Source organism: Phascolarctos cinereus, unplaced genomic scaffold, assembly GCF_003287225.1.
Source record: "Phascolarctos cinereus isolate Bilbo 61053 unplaced genomic scaffold, phaCin_HiC Scaffold_4;HRSCAF=312, whole genome shotgun sequence".
NCBI lineage: Eukaryota > Metazoa > Chordata > Mammalia > Diprotodontia > Phascolarctidae > Phascolarctos > Phascolarctos cinereus.
The window spans coordinates 263,377,486-263,401,105 of record NW_027555847.1 but is presented as its reverse complement, the minus strand read 5'-3'; the positions used below and the strand labels follow the sequence as shown (position 1 = coordinate 263,401,105).

At 36.6% G+C, this 23,620-nt stretch overlaps 1 protein-coding gene across 12 annotated transcripts in view; it reads left to right on the top strand.

Annotated features, from left to right (window-relative positions):
- Positions 1 to 23,620, top strand: part of RNF38 (ring finger protein 38) — a 202,084-nt gene that overhangs the window by 157,797 nt on the left and 20,667 nt on the right. For all 12 annotated transcript variants that reach the window (XM_021004515.2, XM_021004519.2, XM_078153033.1 and 9 more), the window contains 3 exons: positions 13,837 to 14,027; positions 20,174 to 20,387; positions 22,100 to 22,267. In XM_021004515.2, coding sequence (XP_020860174.2) covers positions 13,837 to 14,027; positions 20,174 to 20,387; positions 22,100 to 22,267 — 573 coding nt within the window. The remainder of the gene's footprint in view (positions 1 to 13,836; positions 14,028 to 20,173; positions 20,388 to 22,099; positions 22,268 to 23,620) is intronic.

Genomic DNA, 23,620 nt, shown 5'->3' with positions numbered 1-23,620 from the left:
ATAACTATTTCCAGTTTCTCAGTTGATTCTTATATTAGAGTTGAATAGAAATGTCTATAGTAGAATGCAAGTTCCTTCAAGACAAGGATTGTTTTTCATTTTTGTCTTTACACAAGTACAGCATCTTGAATCCAATATTCACTTAAATGTTTGTGGAATCAAGTTGATATGACATGATCTCATGGTCCTTTACCATCATTAATATCTTCATTTGGAAGCTATCCAGCTTAACTATGGCCTTTCTAAAATAGGCCTAGAACTCTACACAGTACTCCAGCTGTCTGACTAGGGCAGCATATAGCAGGATTATCACTTCCATACCCTATGCCTTTCTAACCTCAGCTAAAGATTTCATTTGAGTTTTTGATTGACACATCATCCTATTCATTCATATTGAGATTGTAAATAACTAAAACTTCCGTATCTTTTTTAGACTTATGGTTATCTAATAATAACAGTAGGTAAATTTTACATAGTACTTTTAAAGGTTTGCAAAGTGTTTTTCATATGTTATCTCATTTGATACAGCGACACTGTGAGATATTCTTTTATTAATCTAGTTTTATAGATGAGGAAACCGAAACTGAAAGATTAAATGACTTTTACAAGGTCACATGGTTAAGAAATATCTGAGGCGAGATTCAAACTCAAGTCTTCCCGACTCTAAGTCTAGTGTTCTATCCCCTATAGACCAGTAAAAACTGATTCAGATTCTGCTGTTTCTTAGAAATACTCAGGTCATCTTCAAAAACTCAGTTTCCTTATCTGAAAAGTGACTTACCTCACAAGCTTTTAGTGAGAAAAGCACTTTGCAGATTTCAAATTGATTTCAATGACTTTTTGAGAACAGAATAGAAACAATTTTTAAGTAAGAAGAATAGAGATATCTAGCTTGAAAAGCAAGACCTTAGAAGTCATCTAGTCCGAAACACTCATTTTACAGCTGAAGAAATTGGCCCAGAGAGCATAAGTGACCTAGCCAGTTTCCCATGGCTCAGTGGAGAATTTGAACTAAAAGCCACTGACTTCAAATTCAGTAATAATCCTATTGTACTGTGCCTCTCAGATTTAAAATATTAACATAGTATGCCTCTTATGAATAGAAGAATCAGTTATTTCATTCAAATACATTTAAGGAATGATACTTTCATCTCGTTTGTTGGATTAATGCAAATTTCTCCTAGATAGTCTTCTTAAGTTACTCATCTTAATTTTTAACTATGGCATTCTCTAATTTTAACCCTCTTTTTTATAGTTGTAAAACAAATGTTGTCTCTTCTTTAAATTTTTATATGAAAGGGTATTTTTAAAAAGTGCTTGTGTGAACCTGCACAGTTTTTGAAAGCATTAGGTAGAGCTAACTAATAAAAACCTTTATTTTATCACATTATAATCAGCACATTGAGACTACTTTCTCGAAGAGACTTGTGCCTCCATGGATATAACATCATCCTTTATGAAAAAAGGAAATTAGAACTTTGGGGGCAACCAGCATTCAGAAAGGTGGGAAAACAGAGAGATATTCTCTGTCATATGAAAAAGAAATTGTTCATGAGGAGAGCTAGGGATAGAACTGGACTGGATGATTTGGGACATAGGGAAATTTCTACACTGGGGCAATGTGCTAAAGAAAAAAATATAATGAACCTTTAGCTAACCTGATTAAAAAGAAAGAGAGCAAAAATCAAATCGGCAGAATAACAAAGGTGAAAATATAACACAACCAGAAAATATAAAAACAATTGTCATAGCCCATTATATAGTTACAGAAGAGGTTTGCCTTAAAAAATAAAAAGTATTCAAACAGAACACCAGCTGGAAATCTTAATCCAGTCTCAGAAAAAGAACTACCTATAAAGGAATTACTCAAGGAAAAAAAGTCCTAGTCCTACTAGATTTACAGGAGAATTCTGTTAAGCTTTTAACAATTTATATAAATATTAAGCAGATTATTCTAAAAAATTGAGAAACTACTAGACTTTTTTTTAATGAGACAGATATAGTCCTGATACCTAAACTGAGGAAAAAAGCACAGAAGACTGGAGACTAGTATCACTAATGAATATCAATTAACAAATTTTGATTAAAATCCTGTAAGACTATAATAATTTATCTAATAAATCATTCATTATAAGCAATTTGGATTTATAACCAGGGTGCAACGGTGTTTGAATATCATGGGGGGAAGAAAACAACATTGCAATCATATTAAACACAGAAATATCCAAAACCCCATGATTCTCTCAATCCATGCAAAAAAAGCCTTTGACAAAGTATAGGACTCACTAATACTTTAAAAAAAAAAACCAACCCTATGGTTTAGCAGGATCTGTCTTCGTTTAAAAAAATAATTTTAAAAGCCTCTAAAGTCAAAAACAAGTTACATATGCAGTGGGGAAACACTAGAAGACTTCCCACTAAACACTAGCGGTAAAGCAGCGGTGTCTCTTCTCCACTATTATTTGATATAGCTTTATCTTCTAAGTAGAAAGATCAATTGTGTTTCATATAAATGCTATCCATAGCAGTAACAGTAGAGAAGGAAATTAAAGGCAGAATAATAGACATTAAGAAGGGAAAAAAAATAACCCTATTTGATGACATGATGGTATATTAGAAAATGCTAGGCAGTTAGTAAATGAACCAATTGAGACAATATCTTCGGAAAAAATTTTAGGGTGCAGAACAAACCCACAGAAAACGATATCTTTTTTTTTTTTGGTACACTGACAGAATCCAAAAGGCAGTAATAGGGAAATCCCATTCAAAATAACTACAAGGTGCATAAAATATTTGGGAGTAAATCTACCAAAACACACTCTGCAGCTCCAATTATAAAATATTCCTTAAAGAAGTAAAGAACAACTTAAATAACTGCGGGAATATTCGGTGCTTGTGATTGGGCTGTGCAAATATAATAAAAATGACAATGCTATCACAGTTAATTTATGTTTTTAATGCTATACCAATCAGATTACAAAGAGAAACTTTCCATTTCTAGATAAGATAAAAACCAGATTTATTAGGAGAAACAAAAGGTATAGGATGTCAAAGGAAATAATGCATAAGGTGGGGGGAGGAAGGTAGGAAAAAAGGAAGAATAGAATTTCTGGGCTTTAAAGTACATTCAGACATGGCAATCATCAAAAATATTTGATATGCCCTTTAAAAAAAGAGAGAGAAGTACATCAGTGGAACAATCTAGACAAGGGAGAATCAGAAATAATGAAATTAAACAAGTCACTTTTCAGTAAACCAGAAAACATAAATTATTTAGGAAAGAATTCTGTATTTGATAAGAACTAGGATATCTGGAAAGAAGTGTACCATAAATTAGACTTTGATCAGTAACTTATGCCATTTTCTGCAATAAATTCAAAGTGGATATCTGACAAGAATATTAAAGATCATACCATAAAAGTGATTAGAACAGGAGATCATACACTTTTTACAGCTTTTTAAGACAAATTCTTAACTAAGGGATACAATTACAAAAGATAAAAATTGTTTTGAAAAATTGGAAAGTTTTAACACAATTTATGTACCTAGGATGAAAAGGGAAGTGGTTGACTGGGAGAGAAAAAAAAGTCTATGGTATCAGATTTCTCAAATAATAGTTTGGTATCCAAGAAATATTTAAGACAAAGAGCCGTTCCTCAACAGGTAAGTGGTCAAAGGATACAAACAAATAGTTCTCAAAAGAATAATTGTAATAATTATAGATTAATTAAATATTAAATGGTTCTTTCATACAAAAGAATGCTTCAGATTATTAATAATAAAAATTCAACAAGATAACCGTGAGGTCCTCTAACAAAGAAGGAAGATACTTTTATTCATTTCTCTAGGGCAGTGCTTCAGTTTTTGTTATCATTATTATATAGGATTCACTTTAATTTTATTTTGCTTTTGTTTTACATAGTCATACTGTTTTAATGGTTCTGCTTGTTTCACTTCGTGCTAGTTCATGGAAGTTTCCCCACATTTCTCGTATTTGCAATTTCTTACCAACATAATACTTCATTACATTTATATACCATAATTTGTTTAGCCATTATCCAATGAATACCCACTTGGTTTCTAGGTTTTTGTTACTACATTACTCTGTTTTGATACACATGGGACCTTTCTATCTCTGACTTTCTAGATATGTGTGCAGCAGTATTGTCTTTGGGTCAAAGGAAATGAACTTTTTCCCACATAATTGCAGTTTTATTTCATAGAATGATCAGAACAGTTCATACCTCTATTAACAGTGACTTAGTATGCCTGTTTTACCACAGCCCTTCCAGGATTGATCATTTCCACTTCTTATCATCTTCACCAGTTTGCTGAACATGAGTGAAACTTCAGAGTTGTTTTGAGTGCCTCTCTCTCAGCAATGTTTTAGAATAGTCTTTTATATGTTTTGCTAATAGTTGGCAGTATATGGGAACTGTTTATCTGTTGGCTGTTAATTTACTAGGAAATGGCTCTTGGTCTAAAATATTCTTTTCCCATTCATTCAACTATTTCCTTTATCTTAAATGCTTTGATTTTATCGTTGTAAAAGCTTTTCCTTTTCATAGAATCAAAATTATCTAATCTTTGGTTATCTTCATCCCTTGGTTCTCCCTTAGCTGTGGATATTAAAGATATCTCCCTGCACTTTCTTTCAGTTGTTTTATGATGTGACCTATAGATTATTTATTTGGAAATCACATGGTCATGTGTTATATAAGATGCTGGTTTAAGCCCCTTTTTTGACCAAACTACATTCCTCTTTTCCTAGAAGTTCTTGTCAAATTGAAAATCTTTTGCTAAGTTATTTGTGTTGAACCCTGGACTGTTGCATTCAGATATTTCCATTGCTTGCTCTTCTAGTTGTGCTAATATCCTTTTATTTAGCCAGTATCAAATAGTTTCATTGAATACTGATTTAAAATTATTGGTCTGGAAGATGGTCTTGCAGTAGCTTTCATTTCTATTTTTTGTTGTTACTTGTAGCAGCACGGAGTGATGGATAGAGGTTGTTTTGTTTATTTTAAACCAGGAAGACCTGGGTTCAAGTCCTACCTCTGACATATCCTGGCTATGTGACCATGGGCTAGTCAGTTAACTTCTCAGTGCAGTAGTAAGTAGGACTTTAAGTTGGAGAGATGATACCGGTCTGCCTTCCTAGACGGAATTTCCTCATCTGGAAATTCCTTATACAAATGAAGTAACAAATCTAATCTTTATCCCTACTTATAAAGTAAACCATTGGTAATTTTATATAGCATTAACTCCACAGCATAACCAACAGGAAGTTTAGAAGAACAGCAGTAAAGGACATGGATGGAGGGCTTGTGTAACAAGGAGAAAAATCTGTCTGGTTACATGGCAGGAGTGATAGAATACAAGTGAGCTACCAGAGTGCCCTATTGATATCTTTATAATGTCAGGAGAACATTATTAAGGCCTTCAGCATATCAGGGCACACCTTGTAGCAAACTTTTGGGGAAACACAAACAAGAATTTTATGGGATAGGCAGGCATGGATGAGTTGAAATCTGCATTGTTGTAATTCTTTTTTTCTGGTAAGATAACATCCATTTGAGTAGAGAATTGAGGGTACTATTACATTATATTCGTATATCACAACTTACCCATTCTGCATTTACTAGATGTGTAAGGAAATTGAATTATTTGCTGTTAAGAATGGAGCAACTAGGGAGGCAGAGCCAAGATGGCAGAGTGAAAGCAGTGACTTGCTTGAGCTCTCCCCCAAACCCCTCCAAATAGAGAAAATATTACAAGCTGCCAGAAAGAAACAATTCAAGTGTTGTGGAAACACAATCAGGATAACACAAGATTTAGCAGCTTCTACATTAAAGGACCCCAGGGCATGGAATATAATATTCCAGAGGGCAAAAGAGATAGGATTACAACCAAGAATCACCTACCCAGCAAAACTGAGTATAATCCTTCTGGGGGAAAAATGGTCATTCAGTGAAATAGAGGACTTTCAAACATTCTTGATGAAAAGACCAGAGCTGAATAGAAAATTTGACTTTCAAATACAAGACTCAAGTAGAACATGAAGAGGTAAACAGGAAAGAGAAATCATAAGAGACTTATTAAGGTTGAACTGTTTACGTTCCTGCATGGAAAGATGATATTTATAACTCGAGACCTTTGTCAGTATTAGGGTAGTTGGAGGGAGAAAACTTATATGTATGTATGTATGTATGTATAGATAGATAGAGGGCACAGGGTGAGTTGAAGATTAAGGGGTCATATCCGGAGAATAAAATTAAGGGATGAGAGAAGATTATACTAGGAGAAGAAGAAAGGGAGAAGTAGAATAGGGTAAATTACCTCACACACACACAAAAAACAAAACAGAAAAGAAAAGGCTCTTAACAGTGGAGGGGAAACGGGGGGGAAGGTGAGAGGGAATGAGTGAATTTTATTCTCATAGGATTTGGCTTAAGGAGGGAATAACATACACATTCAATTGGGTATGGAAATCTGGCTTACCCTACAGGAAAATAGGGCGAGAAGGGGACAAGAGAGCAGTGGGATGATAGATGGGAGGGCAGATTGGGAAAGGGGGGTAATCAGAAGCAAATACTTCTGAGGAGGGTCAAAAGAAAGAATAGAATAAAGGGGGGGAGAATAGGATTAAGGGAAATAGAGTTAGCTCTTCACAGTATGTCTACTATGGAAGTGTTCTGCATGACTGCACGTGTGTAACCTATATTGAGTTGCTTGCCTTTTCAATGAGGGTGGGTGAGGAGGGAGGAAGGGAGAAAATTTGTAACCCAAAGTTTTAAAAACACATGTTTTTAAAAAAAATGTTTTCACATGCAACTGGGAAATAAGAAATACACGAAATGGGGTACAGAAGTCTAACCTGCCCTACAGGAAAATAGAAGGGGAAGGGAATAAGAGAAGCGGGGGGAGAGATAGAAGAGAGGACAGACTAGGGGAAGGGATATTCAGAATGCATGCCATCTGGGGGTGGGGGGAGGGGTGAGATGGGGTGAAAATTTGGAACTCAAAATCTTGTGGAAATAAATGTTGAAAACTAAAAATAAATTCATATTAAAAAAAAAGAATGGAGCAACTCTCTATATTTTACACAGAAAAATTTTTATACACTTTTTTATGATGATACAGTTCTAGCAGTGGAATCACAGTTTTGTGACTTTATGCCATAATGTTTTCCAAAATGTTTATGTCAGTCTGTGGCCCCATTACCCATGTAGTAGAGTGCCAGTCTTCTACTAGCATTGGATTTTTACCACTTCAGATTCCACAGATAATGGTAAAATAATGTTATTACTTGATATTTCACTGATTCTTAACTCATGCCTCATCATGCCACGGAGATGACTCTAGTTTGTTATAGGCCAAACTGCCAAAAGAGCTTAAGCTCATGTAAGTTCTATCATAGTAGAAAAGCTATATATAGACAGTCCTTTCTTTCCCACATTATGCAGATTCTGCTCCCCTGTAGCAAGGCTTTGGGGGGCTCCCAAGCACTGAAACCCCTCGAGCTGCATGAGCCCCGAGCACTGAAGCTGGTTGGGCTACTAGGTGTAGAGCCATTGGGGGGAGGAGGGAGGAGGAAGAGGAAGGACTAGGCTGCTCAAGGGGGGAGAGAGGTCCACTTATGGTAATGGAGAACTGTACATAGAGGAGATCTGTAGGAGAAGTCACCCAATTGCTATTGAGACATTGATTCACAATGTATCTGAAAGAAGAGAAGATATCAAAAGGAAAAAAAAACTTAGACTTTATTAATCCCCTAAAACGGTAAACGAGAGAATTCTAGGAACTACCATTCTACATACCGACTTCTCCATACATGAAATTTTTGTGAGAATCATCTGCACTTTCATTGAGTTTATTATGAGTGCCATTCCTGTTTTAGTGGCATGTTAAATTCTACACCAGCTGTTTATTTTGATTTGATAACTGACTTCAAAATCTTTTAGTTGCTATTCAGACATATAATCCATAATTTTTCCACGCCAAAGCATCAAGTTACTCCTTCAGCTTTAAACGCATTAAATGTTATAATCCAAAAAGTTCAGACAGCTTTGTCTACTCAAAAATATGGCTTAAAAATCTTGTTCTTCAGTCACATCATAAATATATGCATATGTGTCTAAGTATAATTGCTTTTCAGGTGCTTAAATACTTAGTTTCATAGTGAAGTGAAATAGTTACACAAATTATTCCAGAATAAATGTTTCCTGTAAGGAACGTTTTGTTGAATTCTGCTTTTAAAGTCTCATTTGTAACACTGCTGCATTTTATAGAACATTTATCCTATTTTCTCCAAGTATTTTGTACTTTTTTTTTGTTAGGCAATGGGGTTAAGTGACTTGCCCAGGGTCACACAGCTAGTAAGTGTGATGTGTCTGAGGGCAGATTTGAACTCAGGTCCTCCTGACTCCAAGGCTGGTGCTCTGTCCATCACCTACCTACTTGCCCCTTATTTTGTACTTTTTTTAACCGTCATTATACTCTGGTTCCCAAAGTGGGCAATGCCACCCCCTGGGGGGGCGCTGAAACAATGGGGAGGGGTGCGATATGTTTTTGAAATGACACATTAAAAAAAAACTGTTAAAGGATTAAAGAAAGTGGATTTTTAGGGAGAGGCTGAATAATTAGTTTTTGAAAAGGTAGCAGTAAACCAAATAAGTTTGGGAAACTCTGCAAGTCATTTGTGTACATAGATTATCTCACTACCATCTCATCACAAAATGTTATTTCATTTAAAAATTAGACAAAAATTTGCAGATGGTTATATTTAATTGTTAAAAAATTCAAACAATTACCTGATTGTTCTTGTGGTATTGCAAGAGTTTTTTTGAAGCATTCATATATCCTTTTATTTAGCAAAGTTTATTATCTTACATTTAGCGAGATGAATGATGGTGAAAGAGATTAATGATCTTAAGAGATTGAGAAATGTAGGTTATCTTAATGGCATTTGTAACATCCACATAAAGATGGCTTAACTTTAAATCTATACACTAGAGACTATGCCCTGGGAAACTTAACTATTTCAGATCTGTATCTTCTGGCCTGTGGCCTGCACCGTCTGGATTACTGTGTGCCTCACATTGCCTCTTACATCTAGGGGGCTCCAGTAGTACTTGATTGACAAACAGGCCATCTTCTTGAGTATTTCCACAAGAGTCTACCCTCTCTCTTCCTCCTCCACCTTCAAGCTCTTTGCAAAGCTAATCATTTTAGTGATGCTATTGCTACTGAAGAGGAGAAGCCATGTTATTCTACTCTCCTCTGGCCCCACTCAGCATTCCAGAACAAACAACTCTCTTTGGACTACCACTTCTCATATGTCTTATTGTCCCTTGAAGTCAAGGACTACTACATCTCAAATTTGTATCCCAAGATTTTAACACAGTGGGTGGAACACAGTAAATGTGCACTAATAAAGTTCTTTTTTGTACAGATGCGGTAAGCATCATGAGGGCACAGCAGCAGTCTCTGTGGCAGATTACGCTCAAGTTGAAATGTCCCTTGAAATTTTACCACATTAGAACATTCCTTATCAAATAATAACTGTTCTGCATTTGCTGTTAGAGTGAAATCACCAGTTAGTTTCTCTCTCTGGACTTCCTTTTCATTGGGAGAAAGTGGATGTGTTTTGTGAAGTTATTTTTTGCCCACCCAGGTCTCATGCCCTTTCTGAGGGCATCCCATGGCTTGGAAAACTTTAACGTATTTCCTTAAGTGCTTTATATATGGTAGATGCCTAGTAAGAGTTTTATTACATTTCTGATTTTTAAAAAAAAATTTTTTTTTTTAGGCAATCGGGGTTAAGTGACTTGCCCAGGGTCACACAGCTAGGAAGTGTCAAGTGTTTGGTCTGAGGCCGTATTTGAATTCAGGTCCTTCCGACTTCAGGGCTGGTGCTCTATCCACTGCACCACCTAGCTGCCCCTATTATGTTTCTTTTAAATCAAAATTCACTGCAAAATTACTTTATACTACTCCTACTACATTTAAATGTCCAAAATTCTATTTGTTGTCCAGACTTTTTTGGATCACATGTATTGTGCAAATCTAATTATGCCTATTCTAATTTGGAGCACTTGATAGAAAATGGCCATAGAATTTCCCATGCCTAGATTCCAAAGGGAAGTGGTGACCAGTTTTTCTGGAGAGGATTTGTGAAGGACTTAGTATATTAGGAGGGCATTTAATTAATAGGAATTTGATTCCTTAACTGACATGGTATGTTCATTTGAAGGGGCAGGAAGGATCATTATTTTAGGTACCATATACTGCTTTGAAACAGTTTGAAATATTGAAAATTTCTGAGGCAGAGGTACTTATGTCTCTTCCATTTAACCACTGAATTTTTCCAAAGCTGTGATTTTTATTACTAGTTTTGTAACATCCCAATAGTTCTATTTACAGATCTTTCAAAATTTTCCAAACAAAACTAAAATACTTGATTCATTTTAAGAGCTAAATGTAATCTATAGTACTTTGGTCAAATGGTAGTCACTAAACCAAACAAATTACAGTGTATCACAACTCCAAATAAAACGGTAAGCCCCATTTGTCTTTAGGATGGCTCTAAATGTATACATCAAGTGAAACATGACTAAATGCCTTGTTCTTTTTTCCATTCATTTAACATTCAAATAGCTGGATAATAGATTCAAACTGGAAATGAGCTTAGAGATCATCAGCTTTCCCTCCCACAACCCCTTATTGTATTGGTTGAAGAACTTGACCCAAAGAGGTATCTAGTAGCCCAAAGTCACATTGGTAGTAAGATTTATTTTTTAATCACTGTTATTCATTGTCATCTCATGCCCCGTTCTTATGTGTGAGTATCAGATCTTGCCCACCTAATTTTGCTTTTGTCAATCTAAAATTAATTTTTTTCATCTTCATTTCAGACTTGTTATAATATTATTTGGTTTCCTAAGTAAAGCCAAGGAAAAGAAGATACAATTACTCATTTTCATTGAAAACACTCATCTCACAACAGTAATTTCGTAGCTAATTTAGAAATCTTTGAGCTGCTATTTAGACCTACAGTGTATAAATTACCATGCTAAGCCATAAAAACATTCCTTTAGTTTTAACTTTATGTATAAAAGGTCAGTAGTATTAGATGTTAACATTGACACATTTTGGCAGCCACAACTACTTGAACACAATTCAAACTATGGTCCTTTGGCAACACAAAGAGGTGGGTGTGTGGGTGTAAATTGCTTTCCAAATGTATTTATACTTTTTTTTGTGGCCTAGTGTGAAATAGAGATAATAATGGTACCCACTTTATAGGGTTGTTGAGAGGATCAAATGATATATGCAAAGTGATTTGCAGACCTTAAACCTATGTAGAAATAAACCTGTTTGCATGTCATCATGTCCTTCCTTACCCTTTCTTACCCCCCATACACATATAGCCAAAATTAAAATATAATGCAAATGCAAGTTGATTGGCTTGAGACTAACTTACACTCAAAAATTAAGAACTTTCTCTTCCCTCCTGTTCTGAATATGTAAAAGATGACATGACATCTCCTTCCCTTACCCAGTCTCCTCCCCAAGAGGGTGCTGGGCACACAAGAGATGGACTAACCCAGATTTTGTATTTGACATCCCACCTAACCTATAAATATTTGACGTCATGTGTTTTAGTGTGACAAGTTGCATATCCTGTAGTTTGTGCCAAGAAAAATTGGTTTTAATATTTTGGAATGGGAGAACAGGTAAGATGGCAGTCTTTACCCTTATTTCATATTTTATGAATCTGGCTAAGAATTTATTTGATCATAGGTCAGATGAATTTGTGGACAGTTAGGTGGTTCAGTGTACAGAGCCTGGAGTCAGGAATACTCATCTTCTTGAGTTCAAATTTGGAGTCAGATGTTTACTAGCTGTGTGACCCTGGGCAAGATACAACCCTGTTTACTTCGGTTTCCCCATATGTAAAATGGTCTGGAAAAGGAAATGACAAAACACTCCAGTGTCTTTGCCAAGAAAACCTGAAAAAAGGAGTCACGAAGAATAAGACAACAGACAATCAGATGTGTTTGGTGTGTTAGTGTGTTTACACTAGGAGGATCCAAAACAAAAGTAAAAAGGAAATGGATAATGTTGGCTGATAATTATGCTTTGTGCCTAATGAATTTCTTTCTAATTCTTAAAACTTGCCATCCACAGTATAATTAGTCTCACCTTGTAAGCTGTATGAGTAGCTGGACCAGATAGTGAAAACAGTAGATAAGATCATCTTAGATCGTGATACAATACTCTTAATAAAAGAAGTGTTGATGAGTTTGAGTTTTAAATTTGTTTCCTTTGTTTTCAATGCAGACAATGAAAATATAATTGGATTTCCAAAAAATACTAGGTTATTTTGTAATTTGATATACTTGAAGAAGAAATGCTGTGATTTAATATAAAAGGAAAATAGTCTGATATTTGGAATAGTGTGGCTAAATAATTTAAAGTGATAACTACTTAGCAATTTGTTAACATTCCAATTTCAATAAAATCACTAACTCTTATGTTTGCTTCAATATTTAAAAATCAGAGCAATTGGTATTTCTGAAAGTCATTATATTATATGCCTGCTTTTGAAGTGATTAGTGATAATAAAAAGTAACCAATTCACAGCCAGAGAGTGCTTTAGTATAGTTTGATGTAACTGCCCTTTAGTAGAATTAATATGTGTGATACAGAGTCATAGATTTTGAGCTAGAAGGGACATTAGAGCTTACTGAGTTCAGCCCCCTCATTTTACAAATAAGGAAACTGAGGCACAGAGCTTTTCCCAAGGTCATTCATGTAGTAAGTGTGTGAGGCAGGAATTGAATGCAGGTCTTCCCTGACTTCAGGTCCAGTGGTCTATCTCCTGTGCCACTTATACCTTCTAATATTATATGTTAGTAACTAGCTATTCTTCTAGAATTTAAAAGGCATGATTTTTAGCTTATGGTAATTATGATAATACAATGGGAAAATCAGGTCTGTTGTTTTGTTGTGGGCAAAGAGTGCGGAGGTAAATAATGAAAATGGGAAATTGAGGCAGCTAGGGGTTGCAGTAGATAGAGCACCAGGCTTGGAGTTAGGAAGATCTGAGTTCATATGTGGAGCCGCAGATGCTTACTAGCTATATGACCCTGGACAAGTCAGTTAACACCTATTTGCTTTAGTTCCTCATCTGCTAAAAAGGAAAGGGGGGGGGGCGTCACTTAACATAAGATTATAGACATTGTTGTCACCATTTGGAAATGCTATCTATAACCTAGAGCAGGGGTAGGAACCTGTGGCCTCAAGGCCACCCCTGACCTAAAGTTTTGTTATAATTATCTGGGAACTAGTTTAGTTTTGAAACTGATACCCAATTGATTATATTATTTTTCTGTGGTAAAGTCTTATAACTGATCTAAGACCTAATGCATTCAGTTTTGTGTTATCTGTAGGTCACTAGAATTTACTGAATAATTTAAAATCCCATATCACTTTTTTTCCATTTAAGATATATTATTGCAGTAATAAGTAGAATACAGAGAAGAGAGGGGATTACCCTTTGTTTTAAAGTTATTATTTTTTACAAATGTGTATGTTCATGGCCTGGGAAATGAAAGTAAATGATTTATCCAAGTATTGTCTCTGTTGTAGATAGCTTAACTATATGGTTGTCACCATGAGATTTCATTATTAAAAATATTTTTCTTTAGAAAATTGTCTTTTTTGTGTTAAGATAAAAATTTGCAAGTATCTGTTACTTTTCTAACATAATGTAGAGTGTTTCATTTGAGGAGTTTTATACCCACTGTATTTGTCTTGTTATGTTGGCAGAGTGAAGACAGCCCAAGTCCCAAGAGACAGCGGCTTTCTCATTCAGTCTTTGATTATACAGCATCACCAGCCCCATCACCACCAATGCGACCATGGGAGATGACATCAAATAGGCAGCCTCCTTCAGTTCGGCCCAATCAGCATCACTTCTCAGGGGAACGATGCAACACACCTGCACGCAACAGAAGAAGGTTAGTAGATTAATTCTTTAGTTAAGAATACTGCTTGAAAATTTTCTTCCAAACCAAAGAAACCTAATTAGAAATCACTGTGATGGTCCCTTAGCTGTATGGAATGTTCACAAGTTTGGGGAGCATCTGTCTTTCCACTTTGATAGTTCATTATATTCCTAATAAAAGTGTGAAGGAGGTAAAAAAAAAAAACAAAAACTTATTTTCTTTTAAGTGGGTGGGAACTTTTGTGCTTACCTTGTGCTTACTATTATTTAGAGAGATTTTTATTTTACTTTTTATTGTGAACTTAAATAATGCACAAAAATACTTTGCTTAGTCTGTTCTGCATTTTGAAATGTATCGTTGATATCCTTTTTTGTGTTTCCTTCTCTGTTTTACATCACTATTACCTCTCTACCTGCATCCCTAAGTGCCCTCTTTTGTAACAAATATAGCCAGGCAAAACAAAGCAAGACGTTAGCTGTTACTGAAAATGTGTTTGATCCTCTCCCTCCTAATCATTACCTCTCTGTCAAAAGATGGGAAGCAAATATGATCAGTCATCTGGTGTTACTGGTTGGTACTGATTTTAAAAATAGTCAATTTAATCAGTGGAACAGATTAGATAGATAAGTAGCATAAAAAGTAGCATTATGTTCAAAAAACACAATCTTATTTGGATCAGTACACAACTGTTTGACACATTTCTGGGAAAATAAGAAAACAGTCTGGGAGAAATTAGGTTTAGACCAGTATTTCACATCATATACCAAAATGCTCTCTAAATGGTTTCATAACCTAGATGTATAAGGTCATATTGTAAGCAATTTAGAGAAGAAAGGAAGGGAGAGTTCTTAATCAAACAAGGAATAGAAAGGCTCACAAGAGGTAAAGTGGACAATTTTTATTATATGCAATTGAAAATATCTTGTACAAACAAAATTAATAAGAATTAAAATCAATTAAGAATTAAAAGGGAAACAGTTAACTAGGAGATAAGTCTTTGCAGAATATTTCTTTGATAAAAGTCTGACATACTAGACGTATAAGGATCTGCTTCAAATAGATAAATAGTCAAAGAATATTAACAGACAATCTCTAAAGGAAAAATGCCAGGTAAAAACTATGTGAAAAAAATGTCCCACATCACTAATAATCAAATATAAATTAAAAGAACTTTGAAGTTTTGCTATATCTATCTACTACATCTATCAGTTTGGCAAAGATGATAAAAGGGAAATGACAGTAATTGGAGTTGTGGGAAGATAGATACACTTAATGCATTGTTGATAAAGCTCTGAATTGGGCTAACTGTTCTGGGAAGGAGTTTGGAACTGTATTAGTAGCTGATTGGTTATTGTCTTTTGTTCTCAAAGAGGATCAAAATGGCACCACTATGCTAGACTCAAGTTTCAGCGTGTCTGACTGTGGCTCTTCAGACCAATTACAAGCTCAGAATGCTCTGCCACAGGTCAGGCACAAATAGTCCATGTGAACATTTGGAGTGGATTCTCTAAAATTGCGCATCTTGGTTTTGCATTTCAGTTCTGCTTTGCTCATAGAGCATAGCACTTCTGTGACATGTGCACACCATGCTGAACTGTCCTGTGCCAGTGTCTCCCATGTCATACAGTCAATTCCAAAGTTCACATTAGAATCCTTGAGAGTGTCCTTGTAGCACTTATGCTATGTAGGCTAGGCCAGTTTTCCCTTATAAGGTATTGAAACCCTTTAAAACTCCTTCAGAGCTCAGGCTTAGAGGGGCCAGGGCAGTATCTCAAGGCTGTATCCTAGATTCTCTTACCTTTTCTCTCTACTTTCTCCATTGGTGACCTTCAGTTTCTGTTGATTTAATCATCATCTCTATGCAGAGACTCCCAACTCTCATCCTAGTCTCTCTACTGAGTTCCATTCCTGCATCACAAACTGCTTGCTGGACATTTCCAACTGAGTGTCCCATAGGTATCTCAAACTCAATGTGTCTGAGGTACTATTAATTGTTTTTCTCTATACCAACTCTCTGTCAAACTTAAATAATCTCTTTCAAGAGGACTGCCATCCTTCAAGTCACCCAACTAAGCAACTTCAGTATCGTCCTTGATTCCTCACATTTCCAGTCAGTCACCACATCTTGTCTTTTCCACTTCCACAATATCCCTGAAATGTCCCCATATTTCTATTCATACCATAGCCACTGTAGTTCAGACCATCACTTCTGTCCTGGACATAGCAATTGCCTCCTGAATTGGTCTCAAATCTCTTCTCACTCCAATTCATCCTTTACACAGCTGCTCAGGTATATTTCCTAAAGTGTAGGGGCTGACCATGTCACCCTCTCAGCCCTTCTCAGTAAGATCTAGTGATTCCCTAAAACCTCAAGGATCAAATATAAGCTCTTCTTTTTGACGTTTTAATCCCTCCACAACCTGCCCCCACCCTTCCTTTCCACACTTATTACATGTTACTTTCCTCTTAGCACTATAGAGTCTAGCCAAACTGGCTTTCTTACTGGTCCTCATGTAGGTCACTCGATCTTTCTCCTTGCCTTTGTACTTCCTGTCCACTGTCTGTTAGGCAGTCCTCCTTTGTCTCCATTTCTTGGAATTCTTGGTTTCCTTTAAGACTTTTCTTTAGCAACACTTTCTACTTGAAACATTTCTTGGCCCCAAAAGCTCCTAATGCCTTCCACCTCCCACATGCCAGGATTCTTTGTTTTGTTCTGTATTTATTTCTGTTGTCTTTTGTGTTAGATAGAATACAAGCTCCTTGAGGGCAGAGACTGTTTTACTTTTATCTTTAAATCCCTCCTGCTTAGCCCAGTGCCTGGCACATAATAGCCACTTAATAAATATTTGTTAATTGATACATTTGTATCCCTAACCTGATTCTCCTCTCCTTTCTTTTATTGTTTATTATCAGAAATGGCTCCCTAGGTATGTCACTTTCCCTTTATTTTGTATTTTTAGTGCAATGTCTGGCCCATAAGTGCTTAATAAATGCTCTACCATTCATTCATATGCTGTAACCATTGCTCCTAGGTCTTCCTTGTCTAATCTTTTTTGTTGATTTGCTTTTTATTTTTTCTTTAGCTCCAGTTACTTTTAATAATTACTGCTTTATAATGTAAATTTGAGATCTGGTAACACCAAACTCTCTTTATCCCTACACTTTAAAAATAATTATTTCCCTTGGAATTCCTGACCTTGATATTCCACCATATAAATTTTTGTTATTTTTGTCTAGTCCTATCAAATAGGTCTAGTTGTATGATTAAATCTTTAATTTGCTTTTCTCACCGCTATCCCCAGTTACTTTCTATTTACTTTGTATACATTTTGACTTTACCAGTCTGTGTACATGTTCACTCCCTTACCTCCCACTCTAGTAGAATATCAGCTGTTAAGTGAGGACTGGTACTGTTCCCTTTTGGATTTGTATCTTCAGCACCTGCCACAGGGCCTGACATATGTAAGTACTTAGTTGAATTGAATTACCCATTAGCACTTTGCAATAGCCTCCTTGTAAGTCTTCATACTCATACTTACATGCTCTTTTCATTTTCAAGCAATCATAATCCACTACTGGTCTAATAATATTTATTATGCATAGATCTGAGCATGTCATTCCTCTGCCCAAAATTGCTTTGTGGCTCCCTTTTACATACTAGACCTGCCACAACATGATGGCAGACTATCTTTGCAGTTTTATCTAATATTTCTTCTACTTATTTTATGTTCCATTCCCGCTTCACAGTTCTGTACTCCAGATACACATTACATACTTCCATGTTTTTCTTACTTGGTTGCCTATATTTGAAATACTTTCCCTTGACCCCCTTTATGTGTTGATTTCCTTCCCATTCTTTAAGCGCAAAGTAAATAGTTAAGTTTAAGAATGTTTCCCTAATGCCTCACAGTAAGTAAAGAATTTCCCCTCAGATATCACATAGCAGTTTATTTTGTTACTCTATGTAATTCATTCACTGTGATTCTTATATCTGCTATATTTTTAGTTCCTTGAGGTTATGGAATAGATTTTATGTAAATTTTCTCACTCCATGTATATCTAGCACAGTGTTCTTGCTAGTGAATACTTACATGCTTGATTTATAAACCTAATGTTGTTTATTGAATTGTAGCAGCTCATTGTTTATTGAAGGTCTTAGGATTCAGACTTTAGGGCATTGAGGTGGTTGAGAGGTGAGAGTGCCAGGCCTGGAGTCAAGAAAGTTCATCTTCCTGAGTTTAAATTCAGCTTCAGACACTAGCTGTATGACTCTGGGCAAGTCACTTAACCCTGTTTGCTTCAGTTTCGTCTTCTGTAAAATGAGCTGGAGAAGGAAATAGCAAACCATCCCAGTATCTTTGCCAAGAAAACCCCAAATGAGGTCACAAAGAGTTGAATGTAACTGAAAACGACTCAACAACAAAAGACCTTAGAGGTTATCTAATTTAAAACCTTATTTTTTTACTTATCTTCTTGGAGACATATAATTTTTAAGTTGTCTTTATGTATAATGTCTTCGGAATCATTGTTCAGTTTATATAAACATCATGTGTTCTTCTAATGCTATTGCTTTTTGCTTCTCTTCTTCCAGATAGTCCTTTCTTTTAGTATATTTGTATTCCCAATCAGTTGTTTTCTCTTTTGCTTGCTAAGTGGATTCTTCACACTGTGGATGCAGATATTTTCTCTTCTAATTATTTCTGCTGCAGAGGGCATAAAATTTACCATTTATTCTCTTTTAACTTCTTTCAAGACTCTTGTTGCTCTTTTGGACTATTCTGGAACATCCTGCTGCAGTTCCATGTTCTTTGGGAAATCCATGGGGTTCTCTCATGGATATTGGTTCTTTTTCCTTTGTCTTGCAATATTTATTTAGACACATTTGTGGTTGTTTAGGTATCTTGGTGGCCATTATCACTTCTGTTTTAATTCCCTGTTGATTTATCTGCTTATGCTCTGAGTTTTTAACTGATGTCTAACTGATGTTTAACTCTCTTCCTGAGATCTTTGGTACTTGGGATCTTTTTTCCTCTAAGTTACCCTGCTGCTCACTTTTCGACAGTGATAGTGAATTCCTGGGGCTGGACCCAAAGCTGTCTTATCCTCTTCCCACACTGAGGAATTGACTTTTCATTAGCCTCAGTCTCTTTCCTTCAAGTCTGCTACAGCCCCTCATGCAGACCAGTTCTTTCTGTTCTTTAGTTTTGCCCCTGAGAACTGTTGTAGTACAACCACAGGCAGAACCGGCTCCTGCCTTCCTACATCTCCCTCTCTCCAGGTCAGGGCAGAGTTGAGCTTTTTGCTTGTAGCCACAGAATCCTAAGCAAGGGCTGGATCAAGGTGTGCTGGCAGAGGCTGCAGCTGCCAAGAGACAGCTAAGTGTATTGCGGAGCATAAGCTGAGTGAGTCTTCTTAGGATTAGGTTCTCCACTGTTCATTCCAAAGGCTTATAACCTTGTTAGGCTTCATCTTGTTTTAGCCTCTGGAGCAGCTGCAGTTGTTGTAGCTCTTGTGCATAGTTTCTCTTTTGAGATGATTTTGAGAGTTAGAACTAGAGAAAATTTCTAGTCTTCTGTTGTCGATCATAAGATCCCAAACTAACTTCTCCAGCCCCTGATTTTATAGATGAGAGGAACCAGAGCCTCAATTAAAGAGGCAGAGTGAGTTGCCAGATATCAGGCACTGTGCTTGGCACTTGGGGATACAGGTACAAAGAATAAAATAAATTCCTAGTCTCAAGGAGCTTACCTGAGCCAGTCATTTAACCTATCAGTACCCCCCAAGCAATTTCCTAAGGTGGGTTTTTAACAACCTGTAAACTTGTTTTTTTAATATTTTGATAACTATATTTCAATACAGTTGCTTTCCTTTGTAATCCTAAGTATTTTATTTAAAAACATTATTCTGAGGAGTCTGTAGCTGTCATTAGACTGCCAGTGACTTCATGACACAAGAAATGAGCCCCTGCTCTGAGACCACAAGGTGCAGAGGAGGGTCTTATCTTTCTTGGTATTAGATGCTCCCTGTACTAGTGAAATCACAAATTCATTCCCCAAAATCCTCATATAATAACCAGTAATGAAAGGAGGACACACAGGATTCTGTTGGCAGTCTAAAATAATTTGCCTCCCTTATTTTTCACTTTTAATGTGTTTCAGTCCTCCTGTTAGGCGTCAGAGAGGAAGGAGGGATCGTCTTTCTCGACATAATTCCATTAGTCAAGATGAAAACTATCACCATCTTTCATATGGACAGCAGCAAGCAATAGAGGAGCCTCGAGCCTTCCATCCTCCGAATGTATCCCCACGTATGTTACATCCTGCTGCTCACCCACCTCAGCAGAATGCAGTGATGGTTGACATACATGACCAGGTATTATGCTAAAATGTGAAATTGTGCCTATTAGATACTGTAATTCATTGAGATTTCTTCCTTTTGACAAGTTTCTTAATCACAAAAAAAAAAGACGTAACAATTTAACTTGCATATACAGGGTATCTTGAGTTCTCAACAAAATTCAAAAATCAGTGTCTAAGTTGTGAACAAAAGTTCACATTTTAAATGGGTATTTTCACTTTATTAGTGCCCCCCAATTAAAGGGAAAAGGGGTGACAGTCTCAGAATCTCCTAAGCAGCTGCAAGTGTCAGAAAAGGACCAGGGGAGTTGTCACGGCTTTCTTTTAGCTCAAAGGCATCTGTGTGTCTCAGGCTACAGAAATTCACTCAGTCCTGGAGAATAGAAGAGGAACTTTTAGGTTGAATAGGAAAGGATATCTTCAGGGTTTTGATCAAAGTGTTCAGATAATAGTATTCAGCTTGGCATTCAACTTTGTATGGGGATTGTTTTTTTGGCATTCACGTTCCTTCTTTCTCATGAGATAACATGGTCTGATGGATAAAGGGCTGTCTCACTGTCCCTTAGAGTCGGGAAGGCCTGGTTTGAGTCCTGTCTCTTAAATATGATCTGTGTGACATTGGCCTTATCACTTAGCTTCTCAGTGCTGCAGCCAACTCTCCAACACTACAGGTCGCCAAGGGAAGGGGATTCTGTGTGAAGTTCACATCAGAGCTCCAGACCAGCCTTTCATCCTCCCAAAAAGAAGTTAACTTTTATCATGTTTGTTATGAAGTAAATGTTTTCCTTGGTAGAAAGAATGAGCCCCATTTTATGCCTTTTAAATGTAGAACTGGTTTTTCTAAATCCATTGAAAGGTTCTCCACACAACCTTTATGTTACACGTTTTACAGTATAGGGAAAAATGTGACAACCTGTTTCCTGATATGGATATTTGAATTTATTCTATGCTGTCAAGTTCTGTCATTTTTTGGCAAGAAAGTTTTGTTTGAGGCCTTGATCTTGAGAAGAGATGAACTTAATTATAAAAACTGTTTCAGTGGTTGCTTGCCTACTATCATCTCCCCTTCAAACAGACAAAACACTTCTTTTTTGCTAATTCCATGGAAGATAGGTGACTGGGTGGCCCAGTAAGTTAGAGCGTTGGGCCTGGAATGAGAAAGATTTGAGCTCATTTGCTATTTGGGTAACCCTGGGCAAGTCACATAACTGTTGTTTGCCTCAGTTTCCTCATCTGTAAAATGGGGATAAAATAACAACTCCTGGGGTTGTTATGAGGGTCAAATGAGATCATATCTGGCACAGTGCCTGTCACATAGTAGGTGTCATGTAAATGATGGTAATGATCATTATATAAGAAGGTAGAGGATCTCTCAGCCTTAGGATCCAACAAGTGTTGATTAAGCTATACTAAGTGTTGGAATATAAAGGCAAAATGTAACATTGAAGTATATAGAAATACCCATTTGAAAACAATTCTGAATATTAGAGTTGGAGGCAGTTGCTAATCCAGATCACTCATTTTAAAGATATATCGGAAACTAAAGTGAAAGGAGCTTCCTAAAAGTCCCACAGCTTAGAGTCTCAGACCTGGGATGAGAATCCAGATCTTCTGAGACCAGATCCATTACCCTTCTCAATAGACTTCCACACTTGCCAAATGTTAATATTTAATTAATAATCTGTCACTAGTGCTCATTAACATATTATATTCATCTCTTCATTGTAGCTCCATCAAGGCACAGTCCCAGTTTCTTATACTGTAACAACAGTTGCTCCACATGGGATTCCACTTTGCACTGGCCAGCACATCCCTGCTTGCAATACACAGCAGGTTCCAGGATGCTCTGTGGTTTTCAGTGGACAGCACCTCCCCATCTGTAGTGTGCCTCCTCCTGTGAGTATTCATCTAAGTTCTTGTAAGATCTTAGCAATAATATGCTTTAGTGGAAGGATAAGAATACACGGTGTAATGGAATGGAAGAGCATTTAGGAAGCACTTACTGTGTACCAAGCACTGGAGATAGAAATAATAAAATGATTCTGTTTCTGCTCTCAAGGTGTCCAACTCCCTATTGTCTTGGGAGATTGACCCTGATCCTGCAGTTAGTGTTGGGGAGTTGCTGTGGGTCCATCCTTGACCCAGCTACCAAAGTACAAGTCTAACCATGTCATTCACTAGCCTAAGAAACTTTAGTAGCTCCCAATTAATCTCGAGGAAAAAATTCTTACTTCTCTATATTCTGTCTCCAACCTACATTTTCCAGTTTGTTTCACTTTGTTCCCCTTAAAGCATTCCGCCAAACTTGCCATCTTGCTATTCCTTAAACATTCCATCTCTCAATTGCAGTCCTGTCCGTAGGTTGTTCTCTGTGCTGGAATATCCTCCTTTCTCACTTCTACCTCTTAATATCTTTAGCTTCCTTCAAGACTCAGTTATTGTGTCACTTCCTACTTGAAGATTATCCCTCTCCCCCACACCCCAGTTGTTAGTAACTTTTTCTTCTGTTTACTTATTTGTTTACCTGTTACATGCCCCTGCCCACATGCCCACCCACACTTCCACACTTCCCCCCTAGAAGATGAAGATAAGCTCCTTTTACTGTTTTGTTTAATTTAGTTTTATCTTTGTATCCCTGGCACTTAATACATTATTTTACACAGAGTAAGTGCTGAATAAATGCTTACTGTATTGAATTGAAATAATGTGACACCTTTTAAGTGTCCGTAGGGAAGTCTGTAGGCTGGTCCTTTGCCCCAAGTACCCCCTTGCTTTTCTTTCCTCCCCATCTCTTTCCTCCCCTCTATCCAGTAGTATCCTTTCCTGTCTCCTCATTTTTCTACTCCTCTCCTCCTATGTAGGTACAATCAATGCAGTCTTATTTCTTTCTCCTCTCCATAAGTGTTCCACCCGTAAGATCCCTTCTAAGTGGATGCTGTTAATCCTTTCTTCTCCCTCCTTTTCCTTCAGTGAGGGTCCTCCAACTGTACCACCTCTTGAGGTGGTGGTAAACTAACCTTCCTACTCTAAAATAAACACTTAAGAATCGAGTGTGTCATAGCCAGCAAAACTCTAAAGGCAGAATGGGAAAGACTTGACAAAAGACTGGTGAGGAGGGAAATAATTATGGAGAAGGGGAAATCATTGGTAACTCGTAGGTTACCAACTTGGGTGACTAGAAAAATGATGGTGTGTTAGAAGGGCCAGTGGTTTTATGAGCATGAATGATCATGACATTGAAATTTAGTT